Here is a 25,000-nt window from a genome sequence, read left to right as displayed (position 1 = left end):
GAACGAAAGGGGTTTCACCCAGGGGCCGAAGGCACGCTCCAAAGAACCTTGAGTTATGCCTACAGTGCACCGCATGAGGTGCACTGACGGCTATGGAACCCTACGGGGTTGCAAATTTACTACAGCGACTTTTAAAGGAAAGGACAGATTTTCCGTTTCTCAATTGGTGTCGCAGACGACTGACTGACCGGCAAAACAACAGCGTCTCAGTTTTATTGGCGAAACAACAGCGTCTCAGTTTTATTGGCGAAACAACAGCGTCTCAGTTTTATTGGCAAAACAACAGCGTCTCAGTTTTATTGGCGAAACAACAACGTCTCAGTTTTATTGGCGAAACAACAGCGCGTTCGTTTACAGTTCTAACTCGATCGAGCTGTTAAACAGCATCGACTCTGTTTCATTTCTGGCGAACTAGCTACAGAACAACATATTTTCGAGGTCGCTTTGGATGAGAGTGAAACAACAACGCATCTGGTTAATACTAACGATGGTACAACAACAGCCGCTGGTTATTTTCTGACGACATAACAACAGCATCCGGTTAATTTTGACGACACAACAACAGCGTCTGGGTAATTTTGACGACATAACAACAGCGTCTGGTTAATTCTGACGATACAACAACAGCGGCTGGTTATTTTTGACGATACAACAACAGCGTCTATGTAATGTGACGATACAACAACAGCGGCTGGTTAATGTGGACGATACAACAACAGCGTCTGGGTAATTTGACGATACAACAACACCATCTGGGTAATTTGACGATACAACAACAGCATCTAGGTAATTTGGCGATACAACAACAGCGGCTGGTTAATGTTGACGATACAACAACAGCGTCTGGGTAAATCTGACGACACAACAACAGCGTCATCTATACAACATAATCTTGCAAGGGACAACTGACAGATACCACTTCGTCCAATTCATTTTATTTACGTCGACGTAACAGCACTGCTGTTTCACCGCCGCTGCTGCTCTTCGGCGAAAATCACGCGGTACAACAGCATTCATCGCAGCGTGTCTGGCCTAGAATTAAATGCTCTCCCGAATTATATTAACGGGTGAGAATTAATTACGAAAGGAGGGTGTGTCAACTTTAATAGCGGCGGCCGTCGAGCCCCTATTGGCCGAGAGAGGTACCAGCGGGAGCCCCTCGGCCAATCAGGAGGCGAGTTGCGATCCTCCACTGATTGGGAATTCGATCGATAGGGGTCGGAGTTCGACCCGCGATGATAAAAGCGGCTATTTGCGCTTATTAATGTGGTTCTCGGGAGGATTTGGGTTCTCAAAATATTACTTCAGAACTCTTTTTAAATATTTCAGAGGTGATTTTTAATACTGCACAAATGGAACTATATACTATCTGAGAAAGCTTTTAAATATTTTATAGAATATTCATAATGCTGCTTTGTTTACGTGATTGAAGTTATTTGACATGAGAATTAAGAGTGTTAATTTTCTCAAAACAAATGGGACCAAATTATTTCAGAACTCTTTTAAATATTTATATAATATTTTCAATATTGTTTAGAATTGGTTGAATTGAATATAGAATTTAGGCCAAAGGCCAAGCACTGGGACCAATGAGGTCATTCAGCGCTGAAACGGAAATTGACAGTAAGACTTTGAAAGGTGTAACAGGAGGAAAACCTCGCAGTTCCGCTATGAATCAACTGTCAGGAGAGGGTGGAAAGTCAGATGGAAGAAAGAGAATATGAAAGGAAGTACAGTAAAAGGAACGAACGGGGTTGCAGCCAGCACGCTGCAAAGAACCTTCAGTAATGCCTACGGGGTTAATATTGTTTCGTTTAAAGGATAATGGACTGACGAATAAACGAATAAAACGAATAAAACCATATTATTTTGGAAGTCTTTAAGCTTTTTATAGAATATTTTTATTCATGTTTTCTTTACAGGGAAATTGACGGACGATCAAAATATTTTGCTAAGGAATCAGGAAGAGGAATCGATTTTCCAAAAACAAAAGGAATCAGATTTTTATATATAATAAGAGGAGGGGACGGGAAAGGCTTAAGAGGGTGACTCAAATAAAGGTGGGGGGGGGAAGGGAGGCACCTATAAATGAAGAGAAAAAGGGGAAAGAATAAGGAATTCATAAAACAAATGGAACTAGATTCATAAATAATAAGAGGAGGGGGCGGGACAGGCTAAAGATGGAGAGCCATATAAAGGGGGGGTTAGAGGAGAAAGATAAAGGGGTAAAGGGAAGATAAAGGGGGAAAGGGAGGACAGATTAAACGGAGAGAAAAATGGAAAGGAAGAGGAATCAGTTTTCCCAAAAGAAATGGAACCAGATTTATAAACAATAAGAGGAGGGGACGGGACAGGCTTAAAAGAGGGGGTGAGCAAAATAAAGGGGGGTAGGGAAGGAGAAAGATAAAGGGGTGGGCAAGGGAGCCCGAATAAGAGGAGGAAAGGAAAAAGGATAACATGTATATATAAGGGCAACGTGAAGTCCCTTCCCCCAAAAGGATATCATCCAAGAGCTGTGGGACAAAGGACTCTAATCCCTTCGTCACGGCATCCTAAAGGTCATTATCCGGTGTAACTCTCCTACGGGAGGGTGATTTACTGAAGTCTTTCCGATAGACGTGTCATTTCCACGTCATCGCGGCATGACGATGAGGTGACCTCAAAGCTGAGACTTGCGGACTTTTTCAATGGGATTCTGGGTCTTACGGTGTCTTTAAACATAGTCTATTATTGTGTCCACGTCAATGGTCGCTGATTAGAGCTTCGCCCAAAGACAGGGAGGGCTTCGGACGCCCGAATGAAAAGTCACTGATGCACATGTGATTTCTGAGAGAGAGAGAGAGAGAGAGAGAGAGAGAGAGAGAGAGAGAGAGAGAGAGAGAGAAAAGAGACAGAAAACGAGACATTTCTGGAAAAGATAAACACTGAGTGAAAGAAAGAGATTAAACGGCAGAAACTGAGACATTTCTGGAGAGAGAGAGAGAGAGAGAGAGAGAGAGAGAGAGAGAGAGAGAAAAATAAAATGACTTCTGAGAGAGAGAGAGAGAGAGAGAGAGAGAGAGAGACGTCCGGCAAATATAAATCATGAGAGACAGCAGTTGATTTCTGGAAGAACAAAAGAGACAGACAGACAGACATAAACAGACAGCAGACGAGAGAACACCTAGAAGATCGAAAATATGAAGACACCCCTCACCTCCCCCCAAACAAAATATGGGACAGACTAAGAGACAGAAGCCACCTAGAAGGCCCAAAGAACAAAAGCATCCCCTTCCCCTTCCCCTTCCCCTCCCCCAAACTCAAGAAAACAGAAAGAACAGACAGAAACCGAGTCAGCCGTCACTCGCAGCAAAATGACGGACGGAGACAAATCCATTGGGATGACGTCTGATAAGACAGGCGAGGAGGATTTGCATTATTCTCTAAGCAAACAGGGAGTCGTCGGTGTCTTTTGGTCGCTCACGATATACTGAGACCATGCTGCTGATTCGATGCTGACTTGAAGCCCCCTGACAGGGATGAATATGGCGGTTTTCTTCTTTTTTTTTTTTTTTTTTGTTGCTGACTTGCCTGAAACCGAGAGGTTATGATAAGAGTTAAAAAAAAAAAAGTTAAGTCTTTTTGAGAAAATAAGAGTGAGATTAGACTCACGATATACAGAAACCATGCTGCTGATTCGATGCTGACTTGAAGCCCCTGACAGGGATGAATATGGCGGTTTTCTTTTTTTTTTTTTTTTTTTTTTTTTGCTGACTTGCTTGAAACGGTGAGACTGTGATAGAGTTTTTAAAAAAATTTAAGTCTTTTTGAGAAAATAAGAGTGAGATTAGACTCACGATATACAGAGCCCATGCTGCTGATTCGATGCTGACTTGAAGCCTCCTGACAGGGATGAATATGGTGGTTTTCTTGTTTTTTTTTTTTTTTTAAGAGTTTTTTGAGCCCATGACTTGATTCTTGAAACCGAAAGATTGTGACGACATTTTTTTTTTTTATTATAAGTCTTTTGGGTGAATAACAGTGAAATTAGCTTAATCAAAATTATGAAAATCTAATGTTCTGACAAGGAGGGCCTTCTTGAAAACAAAAATATTTTTCCAATTATAAAGTCTTTATTTTTTTTAAGACTTTTGAGTAAAAGTGGGGCTGACTTGAGAAAAATATTAAAAACTAATAGTAGCTAACAGGGATTCATTCGGATTTTAGCTAACTTTCTATACTGGTCTTGACAGGGAGAACTCTGAGTTTTCCCAGACTTTCTTGAAATAAAAAGGTTATAATAAGACTTAATATTTTTATATCTCAAGTCTTTTGGATGAATAGCTGTGAGGTTATAAGGATAACAATTATATAAAATAAATAATGTTGCTAACAAGGAGGACTGTGAGCCTTAACAGACTCCCTTGAGATAAAAATGCTTTAATAAAAGACTTGATAATTTAAGTATTTTGGTTATAAAGGTAAAAAATTATAAAAATTATAAAAAAACTAATGTTACTAACAAGAAGAGCTTTGAGTTTTAGGTGCCATTTTCTTGAAGCAAAAAGACTGTCTTTGAGGTGTTGTTTTTTTTTTTTTTTATCTTTTCAATGGATAGAAGTGAGGTTAGCTAGATAGAAATAAAATTATATTAGTTACTGACACTGAGAAATAAAATTATATAAGTTACTGACATTGAAATTTTTTTTTTTTTGCAACTAGCTTGAAACATAAGTAAAATAGACACTCTAACTTTCTGAAAATTAAGCATTTTGCCAAAGAAGACTTTCACCTCCCTCACTTCAAACTGAAAAAATTTTAGAGTGAGACTTTTTATTGACTGGCAGGAGATTGGACAGAAACTTTTTAAAACATTTAATATTTCTTTTTGATATTATTGTTGTATATACGAGTCAGATTGGCTGAGACTTACCCAAAAGCAATGTTCAAAGCAATCAAGTTTATGCCAAAATTAAGACGAAAACAGCAAATGCAAATTGTCCCAAACCATGTAACAAGCCAAAAAACAAAAAAACAAAAAAAAAACGCACCTGTACGTATGTTTAAAAACACACCGCTGGGAACATGTTTGTGTCTTCCACTTTGACACCAACGAACAAACACACAAGAGACTTTTACATATGTTTATAGAAATACAATTACGAATATACAGGTTTCGTTAAGCAAACAAGCAAGCTATAATTCCATTAGGTCCAAGGAATCAGGTTTATGCCAATTTGAAAAGAAAGCAAACACAAGTGTTAAGTCACACAAAGTATCAAAATTTATTGACAAATACTCATGCTATAACTGTACATATTTACGATTGTTTATATATATATAATATATAATATTTATATATATATATATATAAATATATATATATATGTGTGTGTGTGTGTGTGTGTGTGTGTGTGCGTATTTACGAATGTTTATCACATCGACGTAACATTTTATATACACAAAACATTAGGCTACAGATGTTCAATATCCAATTCGCTCTACCTCGGAAACAATAATACCGGAGGGAAATTATAATTGATAAATGGTTCATCACCAGGTATAAAATACAATATATATATATATATATATATATATATATATATATATATATATATATATATATATATATATATATATATATATATATATATACACACACACATATATATTTCATATATATGTATAACTGAATCACGAAAATATGGAACGTGATGAATATATAAATAAAGACAAAATCCAGGACGGAATGAGAAACAACCGAGTGCTGCAAGGCCTTTGGACGGTAGTCCTTTACTTAGCAGTCTATTTTGTCTTTATATATATATATATATATTTTATATATATATATATATATATATATATATATATATATATATATATATATATATATATATATATATATATATATATATATATATATATATATATAAACACACACACACACACACACACATGTCAATCAAGTTGTATGACGACACTGAGTAGCTCAATCCATTTTCACGCTCATCTGCTGCAGTGCACTTAAAGTTAGCATAGGGAACTGGTCGGTTTCACGCAACAGCGACCAGAGGCGGCGACTATAGCGACCGCGTTGTCGTCGTTAATGCACGACGCCGCGCGATTCGTCAGTTGTCGCTGCGATTCTGATGTCGCGTGGAGTGGCTCTGTATTTTTTTTATTATTTATAGTAACTTATAATTTTCCAATCTTATTTATTCGTAAATTTCATCCAGTTTTTTTTTTTTTGTGACGAAGTTTTTTTTTTGTAGATTTCATTCAATTTGTTTTGTATTTTTTAACATATTATTTTTTGTAACTTTGTTTTTCTTTTTTATTTATTTGTAGATTTCATTCAATTTATTTTGTATTTCTAATTTATTAATTTTTGTGACATAGCTTTCCATTCTTATCTATTTTGTAAATTTCATCCAATTTTTTTATTTTTTTTTTTTGTGACTTGCAGTTTTTCTTTTTATTTATTTGTAAATTTTATCCAATTTGTTTTGTAATTTTTTATTTATTATTTTTTGTGACATAGTTTCCATTCTTATTTATTTGTAGATTTCATCCAATTTGCTATTTTTTTGTTATTTTTGTGATACTTTTTTTTCTTATTTATTTGTAAATTTTTTGTATTCATCATTTTTTGCATTTATTTGTAAATTTCATCAATTTGTTTTGCATTTTTAATTTATTATTTTTTGACATTTCCTTTCTTATTTATTTGTAAATCTCATGAAATGAGTTTTGTATTTTTTCTTATTTTTTGTGATAAATTTTCTTTTTATCTGTAAATTTCATCAATTAGTTTTGTATTTTTTTAATTTTTTTGTGATTTAAATATATAGTTTTTCTTATTTATTTATGAATTTCACCCAATCTATTATTATTAGTTATCAATATTTTATATTACTGATTTACTCAATAATAATGCTGAACTTGAATCATTAATAATTTATTTGATTGTTTCAACTTTATTCTTAATAATTATTTACCTAATTCATCTAAATTTGTTCTCTCCGTATAATTTACCCAACTTTTATTATCTATTCTCCAATATGTATTCCAGTAATTATTTTCTTTTTTAACGTCACTGTTTTATTTCTGATTTATTTTCTAAATCATACGACTTTATTTTGAATTAAATGCCCTTCTTTCTTATTCACCGTTGCAGGGTTTTGAACTTTATAAGGAAAAATAGAGTTCCTTTATTTTCAAGTAATAATAATAAGAATAACATCAACTTCCATGAGTAGTATACAACAGCTTTCGCTCGTGTCTGTCTGTCTGTCTGTCTGTCTGTCTATCAGTGTTCTGATCAAATACCTCAAGACTGGATGAACGGATTTTCAGCAAATTTGGGGAACATTCATTGGGTGACTCTCCCCAAGATGATAAACTTTTTGTTAAGTATCGATTAGAGGGCTTTTTTTTTTTACCAAAGTAAAAAAAAAAAAAAGTGTCATATTCTTTAGTAAACAAAAAAAAAAGTGTCATATTCTTTAGTAAACAAAAAAAAAGTGTCATAATCTTTAGGGCCTTTTTTTTTCTAAAGGAAAATTTTTAAATATTATTCTTTTTTTCGATACTCACTAAACATTAATCATTTATAAGAATTACTCCCCGTGAATGCTTGGCTATTTTTTTTTTTTAAGCACAATCCGTTCATTGATCAATACCTCAAGACTGGATGAACGGATTTTCAGCAAATTTGGGGAACATTCATTGGGTGATTCTCCCCAGATGACAAACTTTTTGTTAAGTATCGATTAAAGGGCTTTTTTTTTTTTTTTAAACAAAGTAAAAAAAAAAAGTCATATTCTTTAGGGCCATTTTTTTTTCTAAAGGAAAATTTTTAAAAATTATTCATTTTTTTCGATACTCACTAAACATTAATCATTTATAAGATTACCCCCAGTGAATGCTTGGCTATTTTTTTTTCTTTAAGCAAAATTCGTTCATTAGGTATTAAATCACTCCGTTCAATAGATGAAATGATAAACAAACAGACCGGTTGAATTACATAGTCTCCGATGTGGAAGCAATAACTAATGTTAAGCCTTGTAATCTATAATCAAGAAATTACTCGGCAAATAAATATAAAAAGGGCAGTAACGTCACCTTCCTTAAATATGGATTACATTCAGTTACATTACGTTCGTATAATTACATGTAATAGATAATTGTCTACTACTTGAACATGTAATTACATTAATAATAAGGGAACAAAGCAAGTGCACAATTAGCTTTACCCCAAAAAAAACATATAAGACATATGTAAGGCGAAAGGAATCACGGAAAATTAATAAAGTGAAAGGAACCACCGAAAACGAACAATTTGACTTTATAGCGATTTCGTGACTTTACAAGACTTGACAGGGAACCATACAAAATTAATAAACTAAGTGAAAGATCTCAAAGAAACATAATAAATAAATTGACTTTATGGCGATTTCATGACTTTACAATAATTGCATTTATACAGGGGAAAAGGAGTCATAGAAAATAAATAAATAAATAAAGCGGAGGGAATTATAGAAAACAAACAAGTAAAGCAAAGGGAATTATACAAAATAGAGAGATAAAGGGAAATATATAAATATATATAAATAAAGGAAATAAATATATATATATATATATATATATATATATATATATATATATATATATATATATATATATATATATATATATATATATATATAAAGCGAAAGAAATCACAGCAACTGATAACCTGACTTAATGTAACGATTTCATGGTTTTACAAGACCTGAATTTATAAAGCCAAGGGAATCATAGAAAATAAATTTTTAAAGCCAAAAGAATCACAGAAAATATATAAATAAAAAGAAGGGAATCACAGACAATGAATATATACAGCGAAATAAATCAGAGAAACAAAAAAGATAACCTGACTTTATAAAACGATTTTGCGACTTTACAAGATCTATATTTATAAAGCGAGGTGCATTACAGAACATTAATAAATAATAAAGCGAAAGAAATCACAGAAAACATAAATAACCTGACTTTCCGTAACGATTTCACGACTTTACAAGACCTGAATCTATGAAGCCAAGAGAATCACAGGAAATAAATAACCCGAAATAAAATACAAAAACGATATAAACAAACAGACTTTACAAACCGATTTCATGACTTTTACAAGACCTGAAATTATAAAGCCAAGGGAAACACAGGAAATAAATAAAGCGAAAGAAATCACAGAAAAATAAATAACCTGACTTTACATAGAGATTTCACGACTTTACAAGACCAGAATCTATAAAGCCGAGCGAATCACAGGAAATAAATAAAGCGAAAGAAATCACGGGAAAAATAAAATCACCTGACTTTACATAACGATTTCGCGACTTTCACGACACCTGCATTTCACTCCCCATTACCGGACGCCGTACAGCAAACCCGTTCACACCAGCCCCGACTCAATCACTCCGGCTCGTCGGGGGACAAATTAGACATTAAAGATATTAAATCCCCGGCCAGATAGGTAAGTACACGGACGAAGTGTCGAAATGAGTACCCCCTGGAAGGCCTGGCGTGTCATTTGTATGGATTTGATCGGCCCACTTGCGCCGTGACGGTAATGGGAGATCGATTGGCTAGACTGGCGAAATAATGAGAAAAAGTTACACGGCACAGACACACACACGACTTGGTCTCTCCCGTGTTTTTTTTTTTCTGAGGTCCTGTTTTTTTTTTTTTTTCTGAGGTCCTTGCTTTCGAGGGAAGGGGGTAGGGGTAGGGGACGGGTAGAGGGGTCGGGATGGGGAGAAGGGGTGGAGGAGAGTTGGTAGGGAAGTAATTATCCCTTTAATGATGGCTTGCTGAGAGTTTGCTAATGTAATGCTTCTAATTCGACATTAAATCTCAATTCTCTCTCTCTCTCTCTCTCTCTCTCTCTCTCTCTCTCTCTCTCTCTCACGCGATATATATATATATATATATATATATATATATATATATATATATATATATATATATATATATATATGTGTGTGTGTGTGTGTGTGTGTGTGTGTGTGTGTGTGTGTGTGTGTAGAGAGAGAGAGTGAGAGAGAGAGAGAGAAATAACAGGCTTGAGTGTTCATTATTCCGTTAAAATGCCATAATCAAAACGGAACGGCCTCGACGAGGTAATTCTTACCCGACCAGGGTGAAACCATATCAGAAATACTGACTCTCTCTCTCTCTCTCTCTCTCTCTCTCTCAGACGCACTTCATTTCTTGTGTCAATTGCCAGGGCAATCTTTGATTTTCTGGTGGGAGTCCAATCCGCTTATTCTCCCTCCGTCCAAATCCCTTGTTTTAAATATCAGGAAATTGCCCCAATATGGATCACAGCCTTTGGCCGTCATCGCGTAACTCGGACGAAATCCGACCCTCTGATATTGTCGCTTAAGGGGGATAATCATTTGCGCAGGTTCGTGTTTGTCTTTAGGATCAAACTGGTAAGGGTGTTATTTTCACGCCTTGCACGGAAGGCGCCCTGACAAGTTTCCGTTCATGCTTTGGTTGCACGGATGACTGTGAAAGAGAGAGAGAGAGAGAGAGAGAGAGAGAGAGAGAGAGAGAGAGAGAGAGAGAGAGAGAGAGAGAGAGGATACATGACAGTCCGTGTGTGGTGAGTAACTTTAGTTAAAGAAAAATTGTTCAGGCAGGGATATTGAAATATTAAGCTTATATTTTGGGCTATGAGGAATTTGAATCGCTTTCTGTATCTTATGGGCTGCTACAGGAGGCAAGAGTCTGTGCTGAAATTATAGTTGCACACACATATCTATCTATCTATCTATCTATCTATCTATCTATCTATCTATCTGTCTGTATATCTATCTTATTTGTGTTTGCGCGTGCGTGTGAATATTCGCTATTTTACTGTGACAGTGCTTTCCAATATTTGTGTGCATGCAAATACGCAATTCTAAAACATAACCGCTGGAAAAAAAAAATTGCATAAAAGAGTAAGAGGTAATCATAATGTAAAAATCAGTAACTAATATTTTTAAAAATGACGGAGGTTGCAATATGAAAAAAGTCAAAAGAATATGACGCAAAGTTTAGCGTGAAAAGTATAAACATCGTGAAAGTATCAGCAGAGGAAAGTAGCTTTGATCTTATGAAACTCTGGCTGTCTTGAATTGAACTGAATTGAATTGAATATAGAATTTAGGCCAAATGCCAAGCGCTAGGACCTATGAGGTCATTCAGCGCTGAAACGGAAATTGACAGTAGTAGGTCTGAAAGGTGTAACAGGAGGAAAACCGCGCAGTTGCACTATGAATCAATTGTTAGGAGAGGGTGAAAAGCAGGATGGAAGAAAGAGAATATGAAAGGAAGTACAGTAAAAGGAACGAAAGGGGTTGCAGCTAGGGGCCGAAGGCACGCTGCAAAGAACCTTGAGTAATGCCTACAGTGCACCGCATGAGGTGCATTGACGGCACTACCCCACAGTGGGGCAAGCCAAACACTGGGGCACTTTCGGCCATTCAGCGCTCAAGACAGTGAAAGGAGGGAGTTGGAACAAAATACATTATAAGGATCTAAAGGTAAAACCGGGAGAAACCCTCACAGTTGGAGAGGCTGGACAGCAAGACTGTAGAGAGGAAACGGGAATGATGGCAGAATAAAAGTCTAAAAAAAAAAAAAAAAAAAAAAAAAATTGCAGCTAGGAACGAAGGGACGCTGCAAACACCCTTCAGTAATGTCTACAGTGCACCATGGGGAGAAGAAAGTGGAAGAGTGGAGAATTGTAAAAAAAAAAAAAAATTATCACAAAGTAGCCGGTCCCGTCGGCCTCTTATGCATTCAATCAATTTATTTTGAACCTGCTTCCTTTACTTCACAAACTTCTTCTCAGGCATACTCAGCATTTTCATCATACTCAGCATATTTTCTTAGCTTACAGTGAGTAAGCATATATCTATGATTGTAAACCGCTAGTGTAGCTGTTGCTGTTATTAAGCTGGCCTTATGCCAGCACGGACTCTCACGCCTCAGAGCAGTCTTTCAGAGGAGTACATTAACACTAATATCACTTAATAAAACAAATAAGTATACTCTGTTTTATTAGCCTGATATTATTATTAATTCATTCAATGATTCTCTGAGGCCCAGGGACCTTTTTTAAGAGCCGAGTCGTATTCTCATCTCATCGCTGGCTGAAAAATATAAGAATTTTTGGTGGATTCCCAAACGCTAGGCGAGGCTGGAACACGACCCAACTTCAGCTATAAAGCGCGGACAACAAACAAAGCTGCTTCATTTCCTGTTCGAACCCCGACCACAAAACAAACCCTCTCGAGGCGCGATTTCGAAGAGCCCCATGGGGTCTCGAACCTCCTCAAAAAGCGCACTGACAAATGAGATAACTGGAGTGTGCAAACTTGCACGCACAGGAACCTCTCATAAGCCTCTCTTCAGTCGTATTTAAGCCTTTGAAAACTTTAATCAAACAGCCCAAGTCTTTTTTTTTTTTTTTTAATTACACCGCGTCGAGGGAGTTGTTTGGCAACGATAAAGAAAGATCCAATTAACGAGTCTTTACCGGGCTCACAAAGCCTCACGTTGCGTGGGGTTCCAACACTATAGAGCGCGAACTCGCGTCACGCTCCAGCCAGTCTTCCATTGTCTTTACATGGTACCCGGGCTCTTTGTTCTCGAAGGTTGTGCAAGAAAGTTTTTTTTTTTTCTCTCTCCCGTCCCGTGTTTTTTCCTTTATCGTTCCTTTGAGCTGACTTTGACTTTGAGTGTCTCGCTTCTGGAGCTGTAATGAGATGGTGGTGGCCTTCTTCAAGTTGAGGCCAATGTTTGTTTGTTTTCACGACCGACCTCGAGAAAAATACATATGCCTTTTGCGATCGTAAAGGCTGATTCACACCACATACACACACAGACTTTTATAAGAGTCGACGAAGGGTTTTTACTTTTTTTTTTTTTGGGGTACACGTTCATTTATCAATCGCCCAATATGCAGGAAAGTGGCCCACCACGGGCTTTCCTACCAAAAATGCTGGATCGAGGAACAATGGTTTTTCGTCAAAAGACACTCTTGTGATCTTCAGGGATTTTCAACCTAATTTTTTTTTCTTTTGCCAACTTATTTCCCACCGGCCTGACGTTCTTCAACAGTTTGGTTTGGGAATAAGAAAAAAATCTCTCTCTCTCTCTCTCTCTCTCTCTCTCTCTCTCTCTCTCTCTCTCTCTCTCTCTCTCTCTCTCTCTCATTCTTGGTTATCTGTTCAAGACCAAATAATGATTTAAATTCATCTCAATATTTTCTATATGAGCTCTTTCAAGATGGTGTCTAGAAGCACAATTGTTTTTACAGTTCCTTGTGACCTCGAATATGTTCCTCACTGTTCCTGTAAAGCTTGTGGTAGTGTGTATAATTCAAATTTCTCTCATTTAATTACCTGACATTTTCTTTTAGATTGAAAGCCGCAACAAAACTGTCCTGAATTGCATACCCCTCCTAGGTGTTCTCTCTCTCTCTCTCTCTCTCTCTCTCTCTCTCTCTCTCTCTCTCTCTCTCTCTCTCTCTCTCTCTCTTATCTGTCATATCCGGTGAATGAAACCCTAGATCTTTTCCACTGTTTACCAGTATTACTTTTCAAAACTACCATGAAATAATTTAAACAATACAGCAGCCAAATCTTTTTCTATTTATGAGCTTATCTCTAAAGTAACGTCAATATCTGAAACTCATCCAAATGATTAAGTAGTTGCTCATCTGTTCATCTTTACTGTTAATAAGTAGCGAGTTCTGTTCAGTAGCAAAACCAAGGTGATTTAACACCGGTATTGCAACTAATATCTTACACATGAAACAAGCCTACAAGGCCATGACCAGAGTCTGTTCTCACGGAGCAGACAGTAAATATCCACAGTCAGTATCATTAAATCTTCTCTGGCAGTAAATATCCACAGTCAATATCATTAAATCTTCCATCTCGCTTTTGGTTGGGTGATGTATTTGAACTGTAACCTCTGGTGGTTGAGGAGCAACCCAAGCTTTTGCAATTCACGACTTGCTCCAGTGATATCAGCTGTTAATATTTACCACCTTCTCAAAAGAAAAAAAAAACACGATACATACGACATAATTGCAAAGGAAACTCTCTTATAACTGGTCTGCAAAAGGTAGCATACTAAGAACAGAAACTAGACAGAGACAAAACGACAGACAGATAAATAAATGCATGTACAAGTAGCAAATTCTATGGGTTCATAGAAAGTTCATCCTCCCTATCACGTTTTCATTCTAAGCAGAGAAGCAAGCCACGCCTACCGGCATGGTCCAGTTGCCATATGTTCCTATAAAAAAAAAAAAGGGGGGGCATGAAATGGAAGCACTTGGCAACTACTATATCCAAGGGGCGTGACGTTTACTCAACCTCTCATGGGCACTTACTCTTCCTGTGTCCGGGCAGGAAGGCAATTTGCCCCTCATACCAAAGGACCAGGTAACAGCGGAAGGTTGAGGAAGACCGAGGGAGGTTGAGGGATGTGTTAATAACTCTGCCTTGTAAAACACTGACAAAACATGACTGAAACTTGTAATGGACTTTATTATCCTGTGCCAAAGTGACAATACTCTACAGTAAGGCCAAGAAGCCAGTAGAATTAGCATAAAACCTCTACGCGATAACCACAATAAGAGGCGATTATTACTCCGCGCATATGTAATTCATCCTAACACAACCCCGAAATTTCAATGCAATTAACATAATCTGCAATCTGTCATTTGCCACCGCGAACTCACTACCATCCCGCCATCTGTCCATCCATGTTTCCCCGTCTCTCGCTTTTTTATTCCTACCCTTTTTTTTTTCCCTCCGTGCCCAAATAGTTCGATATCCGAATGGATAATCAACCTCGATTACCGTCTTCGACGTCCACCAATTGTCGGTGTTGGTGTGAAATCACCTCCTTTGCGAGCTGGTGACTGACAAACTTAATGTGTTGCGCTCGCGGGCCTGCCTGCCTCTCTCTCTCTCTCTCTCTCTCTCTCTCTCTCTCTCTCTCTCTCTCTCTCTCTTCCACCTCCCTTCATTATCATCATCTTGAAGGGGGAGGAGATGATGTGTGTGTGTGTGTGTGTGTGTGTGTGTGTGTGTGTGTGTGTGTGTGTGTGTGTGTGTGTGTGTGTACGTACATTCTTCCCTTCCGTTTTCCCGACGTCCTGAGACACTCACCGGTATCCCTCGATCGGTCTTGTAAACACCTGAAGAGGTTTGCAATTCAGGCAATTGACGAAAGCAATGATTGCCTGCATTACGCGCGCGGTAAAGTAAACGCGACTGTGGTGTCATTTCCTTCCCCCGTGATAGGACGCGGTAGGACTGTCCTTGAGCTTATTCCGGCGAAGGATTTCACCCGTGAAATCCTTCATCGAAAGGTCCTTCTTCTTTGGGGATATGTTTATCTGATGGAAGTTGGGTGCTGGGTTTTCTATATAGTACGTGTGTGTGTGTGTGTGTGTGTGTGTGTGTGTGTGTGTGTGTGTGTGTGTGTGTGTGTGTGTGTGTGTGTGTGTGTGGAACTAATCAACATATGAGCACGTGTTTCACAGAAAAAATTTCTGAGACCGAGGTTCGACCCCGATGTGAGTCAGAATTATGTATATATATATTATATGTATATTTATGTATATATATATGTGTGTGTATGTGTGTATATGTACTGTCATATGCTTCATTAATACGTATCCTCTCCATCTATGAAAAGAAATAAAACTTCACAAAATCGCAGGTAATGAGCAGAGGACCACCCAGTTAGATTTTGATGGCCATAAAAAAAAAATTTTTCTAATATTTCTTCACGATTATTCCGTTCAAAAGGACAATTTGCAGCCTTGTAATACCAATACTCTTACTGCTGCTGCTGCTGCTGCTGCTGCTAATAATAATAATAATAATAATAATAATAATAATAATAATAATAATAATAATAATAATAATAATAATAATAATAATAATAATAAGAAGAAGAAGAAGAAGAAGAAGAAGAAGAAGAAGAAGAAGAAGAAGAAGAAGAAGAAGAAGACGAAGAGGAAGAAGAAGAAATTCAAAATCTGGTGGAAAACATTTTGTTTAATAAAAATCCTTTGTCGTATACATGGTAATGTAGTTTACAATATAATTGTGGATTTTATTATACAAAATAATAATAATAATAATAATAATAATAATAATAATAATAATAATAAATAATAATAATAAAATAACCCTTAAGACATTCACAATTTCGTGAAAAACAATGTGTAATAAAATCCACAATTATATAGTAAATATATTACTGTGTAAAATAGTAATATATTTACTATATAACTGTGGATTTTATTACACAATAATAATAATAATAATAATAATAATAATAATAATAATAAATAATAAAAAATCATATAAAATCATTACAAATGAATGCCAGGCCGAGACGTCACGTCGTCCCCTACACATGACACTGCAAGAGAGAGAGAGAGAGAGAGAGAGAGAGAGAGAGAGAGAGAGAGAGAGAGAGAGAAAGGGGCGGCTTCACAGATGCTATCAAAGGCGTCTGGTCTGACGGACAGAAGCACCCCATCGGGACGGCAAAAAACAAAGTGGACAGATAAAAAAAAAAAAAAAGGAAAAAGGAAGGGTTCCATTTGGTGGTGTCAAAAACGGCAATTGAAAAGGTAGAAACGACCAGCGAAGTAGACATTAAATTAAAATCTCCTGTTGCAGGTCTCTCTATCTCTCCTCCTTCTCACCTTGCAGCTGGCGGCGTTTCAGAGAGAGAGAGAGAGAGAGAGAGAGAGAGAGAGAGAGAGAGAGAGAGAGAGAGAGAGAGAGAGAGAGATGAGAGAACTGATAGCATGCAGGATACCTCTCGATAGCAAACAACATGATATCAGGATACCTCTACCTTCATTAGGTAGAGAGAGAGAGAGAGAGAGAGAGAGAGATGTGATCAACTCGATAGCAAACCATGATACCTCTACCTTCAGCCCAGAGAGAGAGAGAGAGAGAGAGAGAGAGAGAGAGAGAGAGAGAGAGATTATGGCTTGATGGAAACAAACGACATGGACAGATAGATGAATAGACAAATAGTTAGGAGATAGAGAGAGGTATGCTCTCTCTCTCTCTCTCTCTCTCTCTCTCTCTCTCTTTCTCTCTCTCTCTCTCTCTCTCAACAATTGCTAGTTGATGTTCTTAATAATTTTGCTATAACTCTGATTCATTATTTTCTTTGCCTCCTGGGAAATAGCATTACTTACACAATTTTCTAAATGATAGAGAGAGAGAGAGAGAGAGAGAGAGAGAGAGAGAGAGAGAGAGAGAGAGAGAGAGAGGACTGTAAACCATGGTACCTCAACCTCGTTTAGGTATACTACAATCGAAGAAAAACAAAAACAAGCGCCAGATTAATCCTAGGGGCCTTGCCTCGGAGAAACATTTCATTCCCTTTGCAACGGCGCCCCATTTGTAAACAAGACGCCAAACCCTAACCGCCTCTTCCATTCTTCTTCTTCCCCCAGCCGCAGTGAAACAGACCAGCTCAGGCTCCGACGTGGAGGACGCATCTGACGACGACGACGACCCTCAGATGATGCTGAAGAGGAAGCAGAGGCGCTCGAGGACCACCTTCACCGCCCACCAACTCGACGAGCTCGAGAAGGCCTTCGAGAGGACCCAGTATCCCGACATATACACGAGAGAAGAATTGGCGCAGAGAACTAAGCTTACTGAGGCCAGGATACAGGTGAGCTAGTGAGTGGTCTGAGGACGGCAGTGAGAGTGAAGTCATGACTGGTTGCGAGTGTCAGAGATTTTGCAAAGGCTGTTAGTTATTTGAAAAGGTTATCAGTGACTTGCAAAGGTTATTATTTATTTGAAAAGGTTATTAGCTATCTTAATAGGTTATTAGTTATACGCAAAGGTTATTAGTTATTCAATTATATTTTATATCAGCTCTACAGGGTACTGGGTGTTCATATAACCTGGAATTGTTAGTACTGTTATTTGGAAGTAGTTTTACCATAGCACTGGGCCAGTTTGAAGGATTATAATATACTAGGTGACTCTGAAGAATTTTTCATTAATAGTTAGTAAAATTGCACAACGCATAGTCAGCGAAGTTGGACAGCTAGGTGGATGGAGACCCAAAGGAGTAGTTAAAGTGTAAATGAAAGAGAGCAGTACGACCAAGTGCGAAAGGGACGCTGAATAAAATGAAAGAAAATGAATAATAAGATGATTTTAATTCTACAAAGCATCAAGTTTTCTCTGACTTGTGAGAACTCAATGCTCAGGGAAAACTCTAGCAATTTGCTCTACAAATCAACGGCAGGAAACGGGAAAGTAAAAATGTGAATGATTTAATATTCTTTAATATATGTCTGTCGTATTTATTTTTTTTTATTTAATTATTTCAATGAATGAAAGGCTTTTCGAAAGGTGGCCATTCCCAAACGCTAGCTCACGTGTATTGTGACCTTATTAATTTTAGTGCTATGTACAACGTCCTCTCTCTCTCTCTCTCTCTCTCTCTCTCTCTCTCTCTCTCTCTCTCTCTCTCTCTCTCTCCATCAGCTTGTCGAACCCATTTCATACATTCCACCATTTACATCTATCCTGCACGCTCTCGCTTGCTTCCTTAATATTAAAAACCTTCCTTTCCAGGACTTCTTCCATCCCATCAATCCAACACTTTCACCAACCAATAGACTACATTCTTTCAACAAGTCCAAACCATCTCATAACATTCTGATCTATCCTTTCACCTAAAGAAATGTTCTTACCTCTTTTTCTACATACATACACATTTATATATATACATATATATATATACACAATAGGTTGTGTGTATATATATATGTATATATATTACTCTTATTATTGTTGTAGTTGTACGCATACATTCTAACTGAACTTTCCAAAGTGCCATAAACTTGCCTAAATGAACTTATACAGAACAGAAGCCTCATAGGCGGCGAGAGAAATGGAAAGACGGTTAAAGAATGAAGTAAATAAATAAATGAATAAATAAATAAATAAAATTCCTTCAAACGAGGGAACTGTAGCCAAAGATTACAGAAGGCTTTCATGAGGAGGGTACGGCAAAATTAAGATTTGAGATAACTGGTTACATGGTAAAGGGTCTATGACAGTGTGCCCTTCTCTGTTCTCCCGCAGGTTTGGTTCAGTAACCGACGGGCGCGACTCAGGAAGCAGATGGCCTCCGGCAGCATGAGCAATTTCAACGCCATGGGCCTTCCGATGTCTTACCCTTCGGCGCCTTCTTCGTACATGTTCCAGGGATTCTCCGATCCGAGCGGTACCTTCTCCGCTCAGACGCAAGGTAGGAACCGGTGGCTTAGGAAACTGGTACCTTCTCTAAGCCAGGGGACTTTGGGAACCAACAGCTAGAGGAACCCGTGACTGGAAACTGGTACCTTTTCTATGGCAGATTTCATAAACCGGGGACTATAGGAACCAGTAGGTTGAAGAACCAGTGACTCTGGAAAGTGGTGGCTTTTCTATGACAAGGATTTAATGAATTGCGAACTTTTGGAACCAACAGCTAGGAGAACTAGTGAGCGGAAACTGGTACCTTTGCTAAGACAGGGATTTCATAAACTGGGGACTTTGGGAACCAATAACTGGAGGAACCTGTGACTCAGGAAACTGGTACTTCTAAGACAGGGACTTTACGGATTGGGAACTTTAAGAACCAACAGCTTAAGGAACGGAAGGCTCTGGAAATTGGTACCTTATTTATAAGGATTTCTTAAACTAGGGGATTAAGGAGCCAATAGCTTGAGGAACCTGTGACTCTGGAAAGTGGTACCTTTTCTAAAATAGGGATTTCATGAACTGGGGACTTTGGGAAGCAATAACCCGAAGAACCAGTGGCTCTGGAAACTGGTGCCTTTTCTAGCCAGGGATTTCATGATCTGAGAACTTTATGAAACCAACAGCTAAAGAAACCGTGGGATCTGAAAACTGGTACCTTTTCAAAAACAGGGATTTCATGAACCAGGCACTTTAGGAACCAATAGCTTGTGGAACTGGGGACTCTGGAAACTGGTACCTTTTCGAAGGCAGGGAAACTTTAGCAACCAGTAGCCTGACGAACCGATCAACATCGAAGTGTAAATTAAGGAATCTGTAAATTCCAAAGTCATAGGCATTAGGATATATATTATACACTATTACAGTAAAGACCGCATTCTTCGCACAACTAACACCACGCCTCCCCTTCTCCTTCAGACACAGCTAGTCTCTACCAAGGAGGCTCAGGGGCTTTGCATCAGGGTTCCCTCGTGGCCTCCGAAGCGAGGGCAGCCAACATGTCCGCTGTGGCGGCCGCAGCAGCTGCTTCGTCGTACCCTTCGATGTCAGCGGCGCTCTCCTCCTGCACCAATTCGGCCTTCATATCTTCGCAGGTGAGTTTTCTGTCTGGTGGTTTTTTTTTTTTTGGGGGGGGGCGGGTTTCAAAGGTGAGTTTTCTGTTCACAGTGAGATGCTTAATCCAGATGGTGGTGTGTGTTTTTTTTTTTTTTGCCACTCAAATTGAGTCTTTTATGTTTTTTTAAGCATCTGGCATGTTTTCTCTGTTTTTGGTCACTCAAACTGAGTCTGTTTTTTTTAAGTATCTGGTGTTTTTTCTCTGCTTTTGGTCATCCACAGTGAGTCTTTAAGCTTTTTTTCTCTCTCTCTTTCTTGAGGGGTCATTGGGCTTCCTTGTCAGTGATTCCTCTTTAAACCATTTATTTATATATATTTATATATATATAGCATATATATATATATATATATATATATATATATATATATATATATATATATATATATATATATATATATATATATGTGTGTGTGTGTGTGTGTGTGTGTGTGTGTATATGTATACACTGTATATATATATATATATATATATATATATATATATATATATATATATATATATATATATATATATATAATTTTTTTATATATTTTATGGATATATATTATATGTGTAGCCTATATGTATATAATATAGAAAAAACTGCCAAGGAACCCCAATGACTCCTGGAGAAAGAGGAAAGATTTTATATGTATATTTATATGTATAAATATAGAAATTATACAGATACAATATAAATATACATATACACATATATACACATACAAAATCTTAATGATTATCATTCCCACCCCCAACATGACCAGACCTCAGGCGGAATGTGCAGCAACCAGACGAACGGCGCCGCCTCCGCCGTGACCTCCCCCCTGACCTCAGCCGCCCCGGGCTCTTGGGCATCCAACCAGCTGCGAGGGGCCATGGGCGGGGCGGGAAGCTCCCCACCCACGGGGGCAGCCACCCTCACGCCCTCGTCTTTCACGCACGGGTTGGCTCACCACCCACGCACGCCTGCGCAGCATTTCCCGGCTCCTGTCTACTCATGGTACTGAGCGTGGGTGGAATTTTTGAGAGTAAGTGTTGATCGTTTGCACTTGAAATAAATAACAGAATCGAACTGAACTGATATAGAATTTTGGCCAAAGGACAAGCACTGGGACCCTATGAGGTCATTCAATGTCATTCAGCGCTGAAACGGAAACTGACAGTAAAAGGTCTGAAAGGCGTAACAGGAGGAAAACCTCAAAGCAGTTGCACTATATATGCATTAATTGTTAGGAGAAGGTGGAAAGTAAGAGGGAAGAAAGATAATGTGAAAGGAGGTACAGTAAAAGGAACGAAAGGGGTTGCGGCTAGGGGCCGAAGGCACGTTGCAAAGAACCTTAAGTAATGCCTACAGTGCAAAGCATGAGATGCACTGACGGCACTATCCCCCTACGGGGTAAAATAAATAATAAAGAAATAAGTATATAAGTAATTAAATTATTCTCTACTCTTCATCATCACTGATGCATTCTTTCCTTCAATCCACAGGTACGCAGGATCACAAACTAGAAGAAAGAAAGAGATAGGCCTAAGAAAATGAGCCATTCTGAAAAAAAAAAAAATTCTAGACTGGCTATTATCATTATTAAACCATTTTTTAATCTCATTATAGCTTTTAAGTTAATGTATGTAGGCCTAACTCAAGTTTATATAACAGGAGGCCTGACTTCACTTTACATAGGTAACCTTAACTGAAAATGATATATAAAAACCTAGATCAAGTTAATTTATATAGGCCTAACTTGCGTTTTAGTAATAGGTAAGTCTTACTGGAATTCGCATGCGTAGGCCTAACTCAAGCTGGTATATATATGCATAACTCAAGTTGATATATATATGTATGTAGGTCCAACTTGAAGTGACATATGTAGTGATAACTCAAGCTCGTCCAAAGATGAATACGAAGATAACAGAACTAGGCCTATTAGGCCTACTCAGCGTGGTTATCGGAATAGTTTATAGGATAATCATAGGGAAACTGTAATTTACTCTCACGTGATAACTGGGCAATAAATAATTCTTTTTTTTTTACTGAAAGCCTCGTTAGAAGCCACAAAGCTCATGAAAGCTACTGAATTCATGCGTGTCCTTAGGTCAAAAACAGGGGTCTTAGCCTAACCCGTGGTCAGGTCAGATTCTACAATAATTTTGGCTCAACCAAGGTTAGTTCAGCTCAGGCGGAGGTAACAGCTTAGGTCAGAGGTCAGTTGTGTTCATATGAAAGGTTGTTCATATGAAAGGTCACGAGATTTTCGACTGCTTAGGTCAGAGGTCAGTTGTGTTCATATGAAAGGTCACGAGATTTTCGTCAAGTTGAATTACTGAAGTAAAAGTCCTAACGGGTAGTTTATGGAGCAAGAGCCTGTGCTTACTCAAGGCTAGCTTGGTTTAACAGCAGGTGGTACTGATGACGTCACGTGTAAGTTGCCCTCTAAAAACAGCTATATAAATCTTCATCCTTTTTATTTATACTTATAGTTTCTTCAGTACTATGTGGGCTGAATGTCTGTAGATCTTCTTCAGTACTATGTCGGCTGAATGTCTGTAGATCTTGTCTATTTATATGATGAATAATCAAAAAATAACATATTCATCAGTGAGTTACTTTGCATAATCATCTTTGCTTCTTCATATCATTTGTTTTCTATTTTGAAGTTGCAGCAATATGGCTCAAAAATTGCATATGTGACCTAACAACGCATGATCCATTAAAAGAGGTATATAGTACCTCTCTCTCTCTCTCTCTCTCTCTCTCTCTCTCTCTCTCTCTCTCTCTCTCTCTCTCTCTCTCTCTTACATACCAAATTTAGCAACCATCTGTAACCACAAAACCATCACCGTACCAAACAAGACGATACGAGACGAAACAGAACGAATAATAAAAATGAAAAGTGAAACGAATCACGTAAGCCTTTGAAACGGGATTCTATTCGTTCAACGGAAGGATTTCTTTAATACAGAGGCCGATGGGACGGGCAACCAAACGCCCTCATTAAGCCTATAAGTCTTGGAAAAGAAAGAAGACAAGATACGAAGATTCCCTTGGTAGGAAATAAACCTTGATGATCTGACTGGGCCAGAGGTTAATATCCTTTGAGAGCATTATCCTGCACCCAGTCATGATTCCCAGAAGGAGAAGCTCGGGCTAGAAGGATATCAAGGGGCTGAGTCAAGTGGCCGTGACTCGCTCTCGTTGGATCCGATGCGTTTCAGGGTAGGATACCAAGTTGTATCCCAATCCTTGGTAGGATATTTATATACATAAGAAGGATGGAATTAGTTTTTGAAGGAGGGAAAGGTTATCAGGTCTGTTCTGTAGGAATTTTATAAGAAAGGGGATAGGATCTCTAGACAGTAGGAATTTCTTTAGGAAAAGGGGATAGGATCTCCAGTCTGTGTCCTTCTCAACAGTAGGATACGCATCCAGGAATGGATGTATCAAATTAGGATATGGGAAAAAGGATTTGGGTCTGTTTCTTACTTGAAAACTAAATACAGTAAATGGTTAGTATCTAAGCATAGGGAATTTACTTTGTTAAATTGTTGCACAGTACAGAAAACGATTATAGCAGTAATTCGTATGATGATAATCGATGTATGATGATTGTCATATACTAAAAGCACAGAGAATAAAAATTATATTGTGAGGGCTTTATAAACAAAAAATATGACGAGAAGGCTCAACTTTGAAGTATATGACAAGATAAAAAAAAAAAACATTGATCCTAAGCAAAAAAAAAAAAAAAAATGAACGATTTACAGTTCCTCCCACGTGATTCTCAAAAGAGGATTTGCGAAAGAATCAACAGAATCCCAAAGCAGAATGAAGGAGAAATGAATTCAAATGAGGAAAGATAAAGAAGGTGAGTGTCTACGTATGAAAGTATGGAATAATTGCTGGCAATAATTCTTATTAATCATTTACACTTGCAATAATTCTTGTTAATTATTTTCCCTCGTGGTGTGTTTTGTCATGCAATGTGAAGATTATTGGCTAACATATTTCTCTTATTTTCTTATACTTTTTTCATTCATTCTGTACTATTTTTAAACGGCAGACTCACTTCACGAATCCCGTGCTTTTTTTTAATGACAGACTCTTCGCAAAATTAATTATAACTGCTGGCAAGAAATAAAATGTTTACAGAGACCTGAAAAACTTTTATACAGTGTTCTAACTTGACATTAATCAATATTCCAACCTCTTCTTTTCAGAGCCATCATACAGTTGCTGTTTGCAATGGCACCAGCTCGTCCTGTGTCAGAAAAAAATGACAAAGTAAGAAAAAGACTAAAGAAAAGAAAGGTACGGTGAATCTAAATACCCTGAGAAAAAACATGAATGAAACTACAATGACCTAGCTGTGACCTGTGCAAGGCTCCCCCTGACCTCGAAAATGTCTGTGCGCGACCCAACGTGACCCAAACTGACTCCTCAGGATTGGCTCGATTTAGTGGCATAAGTTACCTAACTAAATAAGTTACCTAAAATATTCAGGAACATTCTCTGTCGTGTCTTCAATGTCCGTCCACCAAGAAACCTGACACCGAGTGCCTCCCA

At 37.8% G+C, this 25,000-nt stretch overlaps 1 protein-coding gene and 1 long non-coding RNA gene across 2 annotated transcripts in view; one reads left to right on the top strand and one right to left on the bottom strand.

Annotated features, from left to right (window-relative positions):
- The window catches only part of LOC136851468 (paired box protein Pax-7-like), a 116,766-nt gene extending 94,699 nt beyond the window's left edge, over window positions 1–22,067 (top strand). The window contains exons 5-9 of the mRNA XM_067125571.1: window positions 17,525–17,748; window positions 19,182–19,347; window positions 20,259–20,434; window positions 21,204–21,467; window positions 21,928–22,067. Of these exons, the coding sequence (XP_066981672.1) occupies window positions 17,525–17,748; window positions 19,182–19,347; window positions 20,259–20,434; window positions 21,204–21,446 (809 nt within the window). The 3' untranslated portion in view covers window positions 21,447–21,467; window positions 21,928–22,067. The remainder of the gene's footprint in view (window positions 1–17,524; window positions 17,749–19,181; window positions 19,348–20,258; window positions 20,435–21,203; window positions 21,468–21,927) is intronic.
- LOC136851473 (uncharacterized) overlaps window positions 1–25,000 on the bottom strand; it is a 544,852-nt gene that overhangs the window by 401,786 nt on the left and 118,066 nt on the right. The window lies entirely within an intron of this gene.

Source organism: Macrobrachium rosenbergii, chromosome 23 (assembly GCF_040412425.1).
Source record: "Macrobrachium rosenbergii isolate ZJJX-2024 chromosome 23, ASM4041242v1, whole genome shotgun sequence".
NCBI lineage: Eukaryota > Metazoa > Arthropoda > Malacostraca > Decapoda > Palaemonidae > Macrobrachium > Macrobrachium rosenbergii.
The sequence above is the reverse complement of the archived record's forward strand: the minus strand, read 5'-3'. Positions and strand labels throughout refer to the sequence as shown.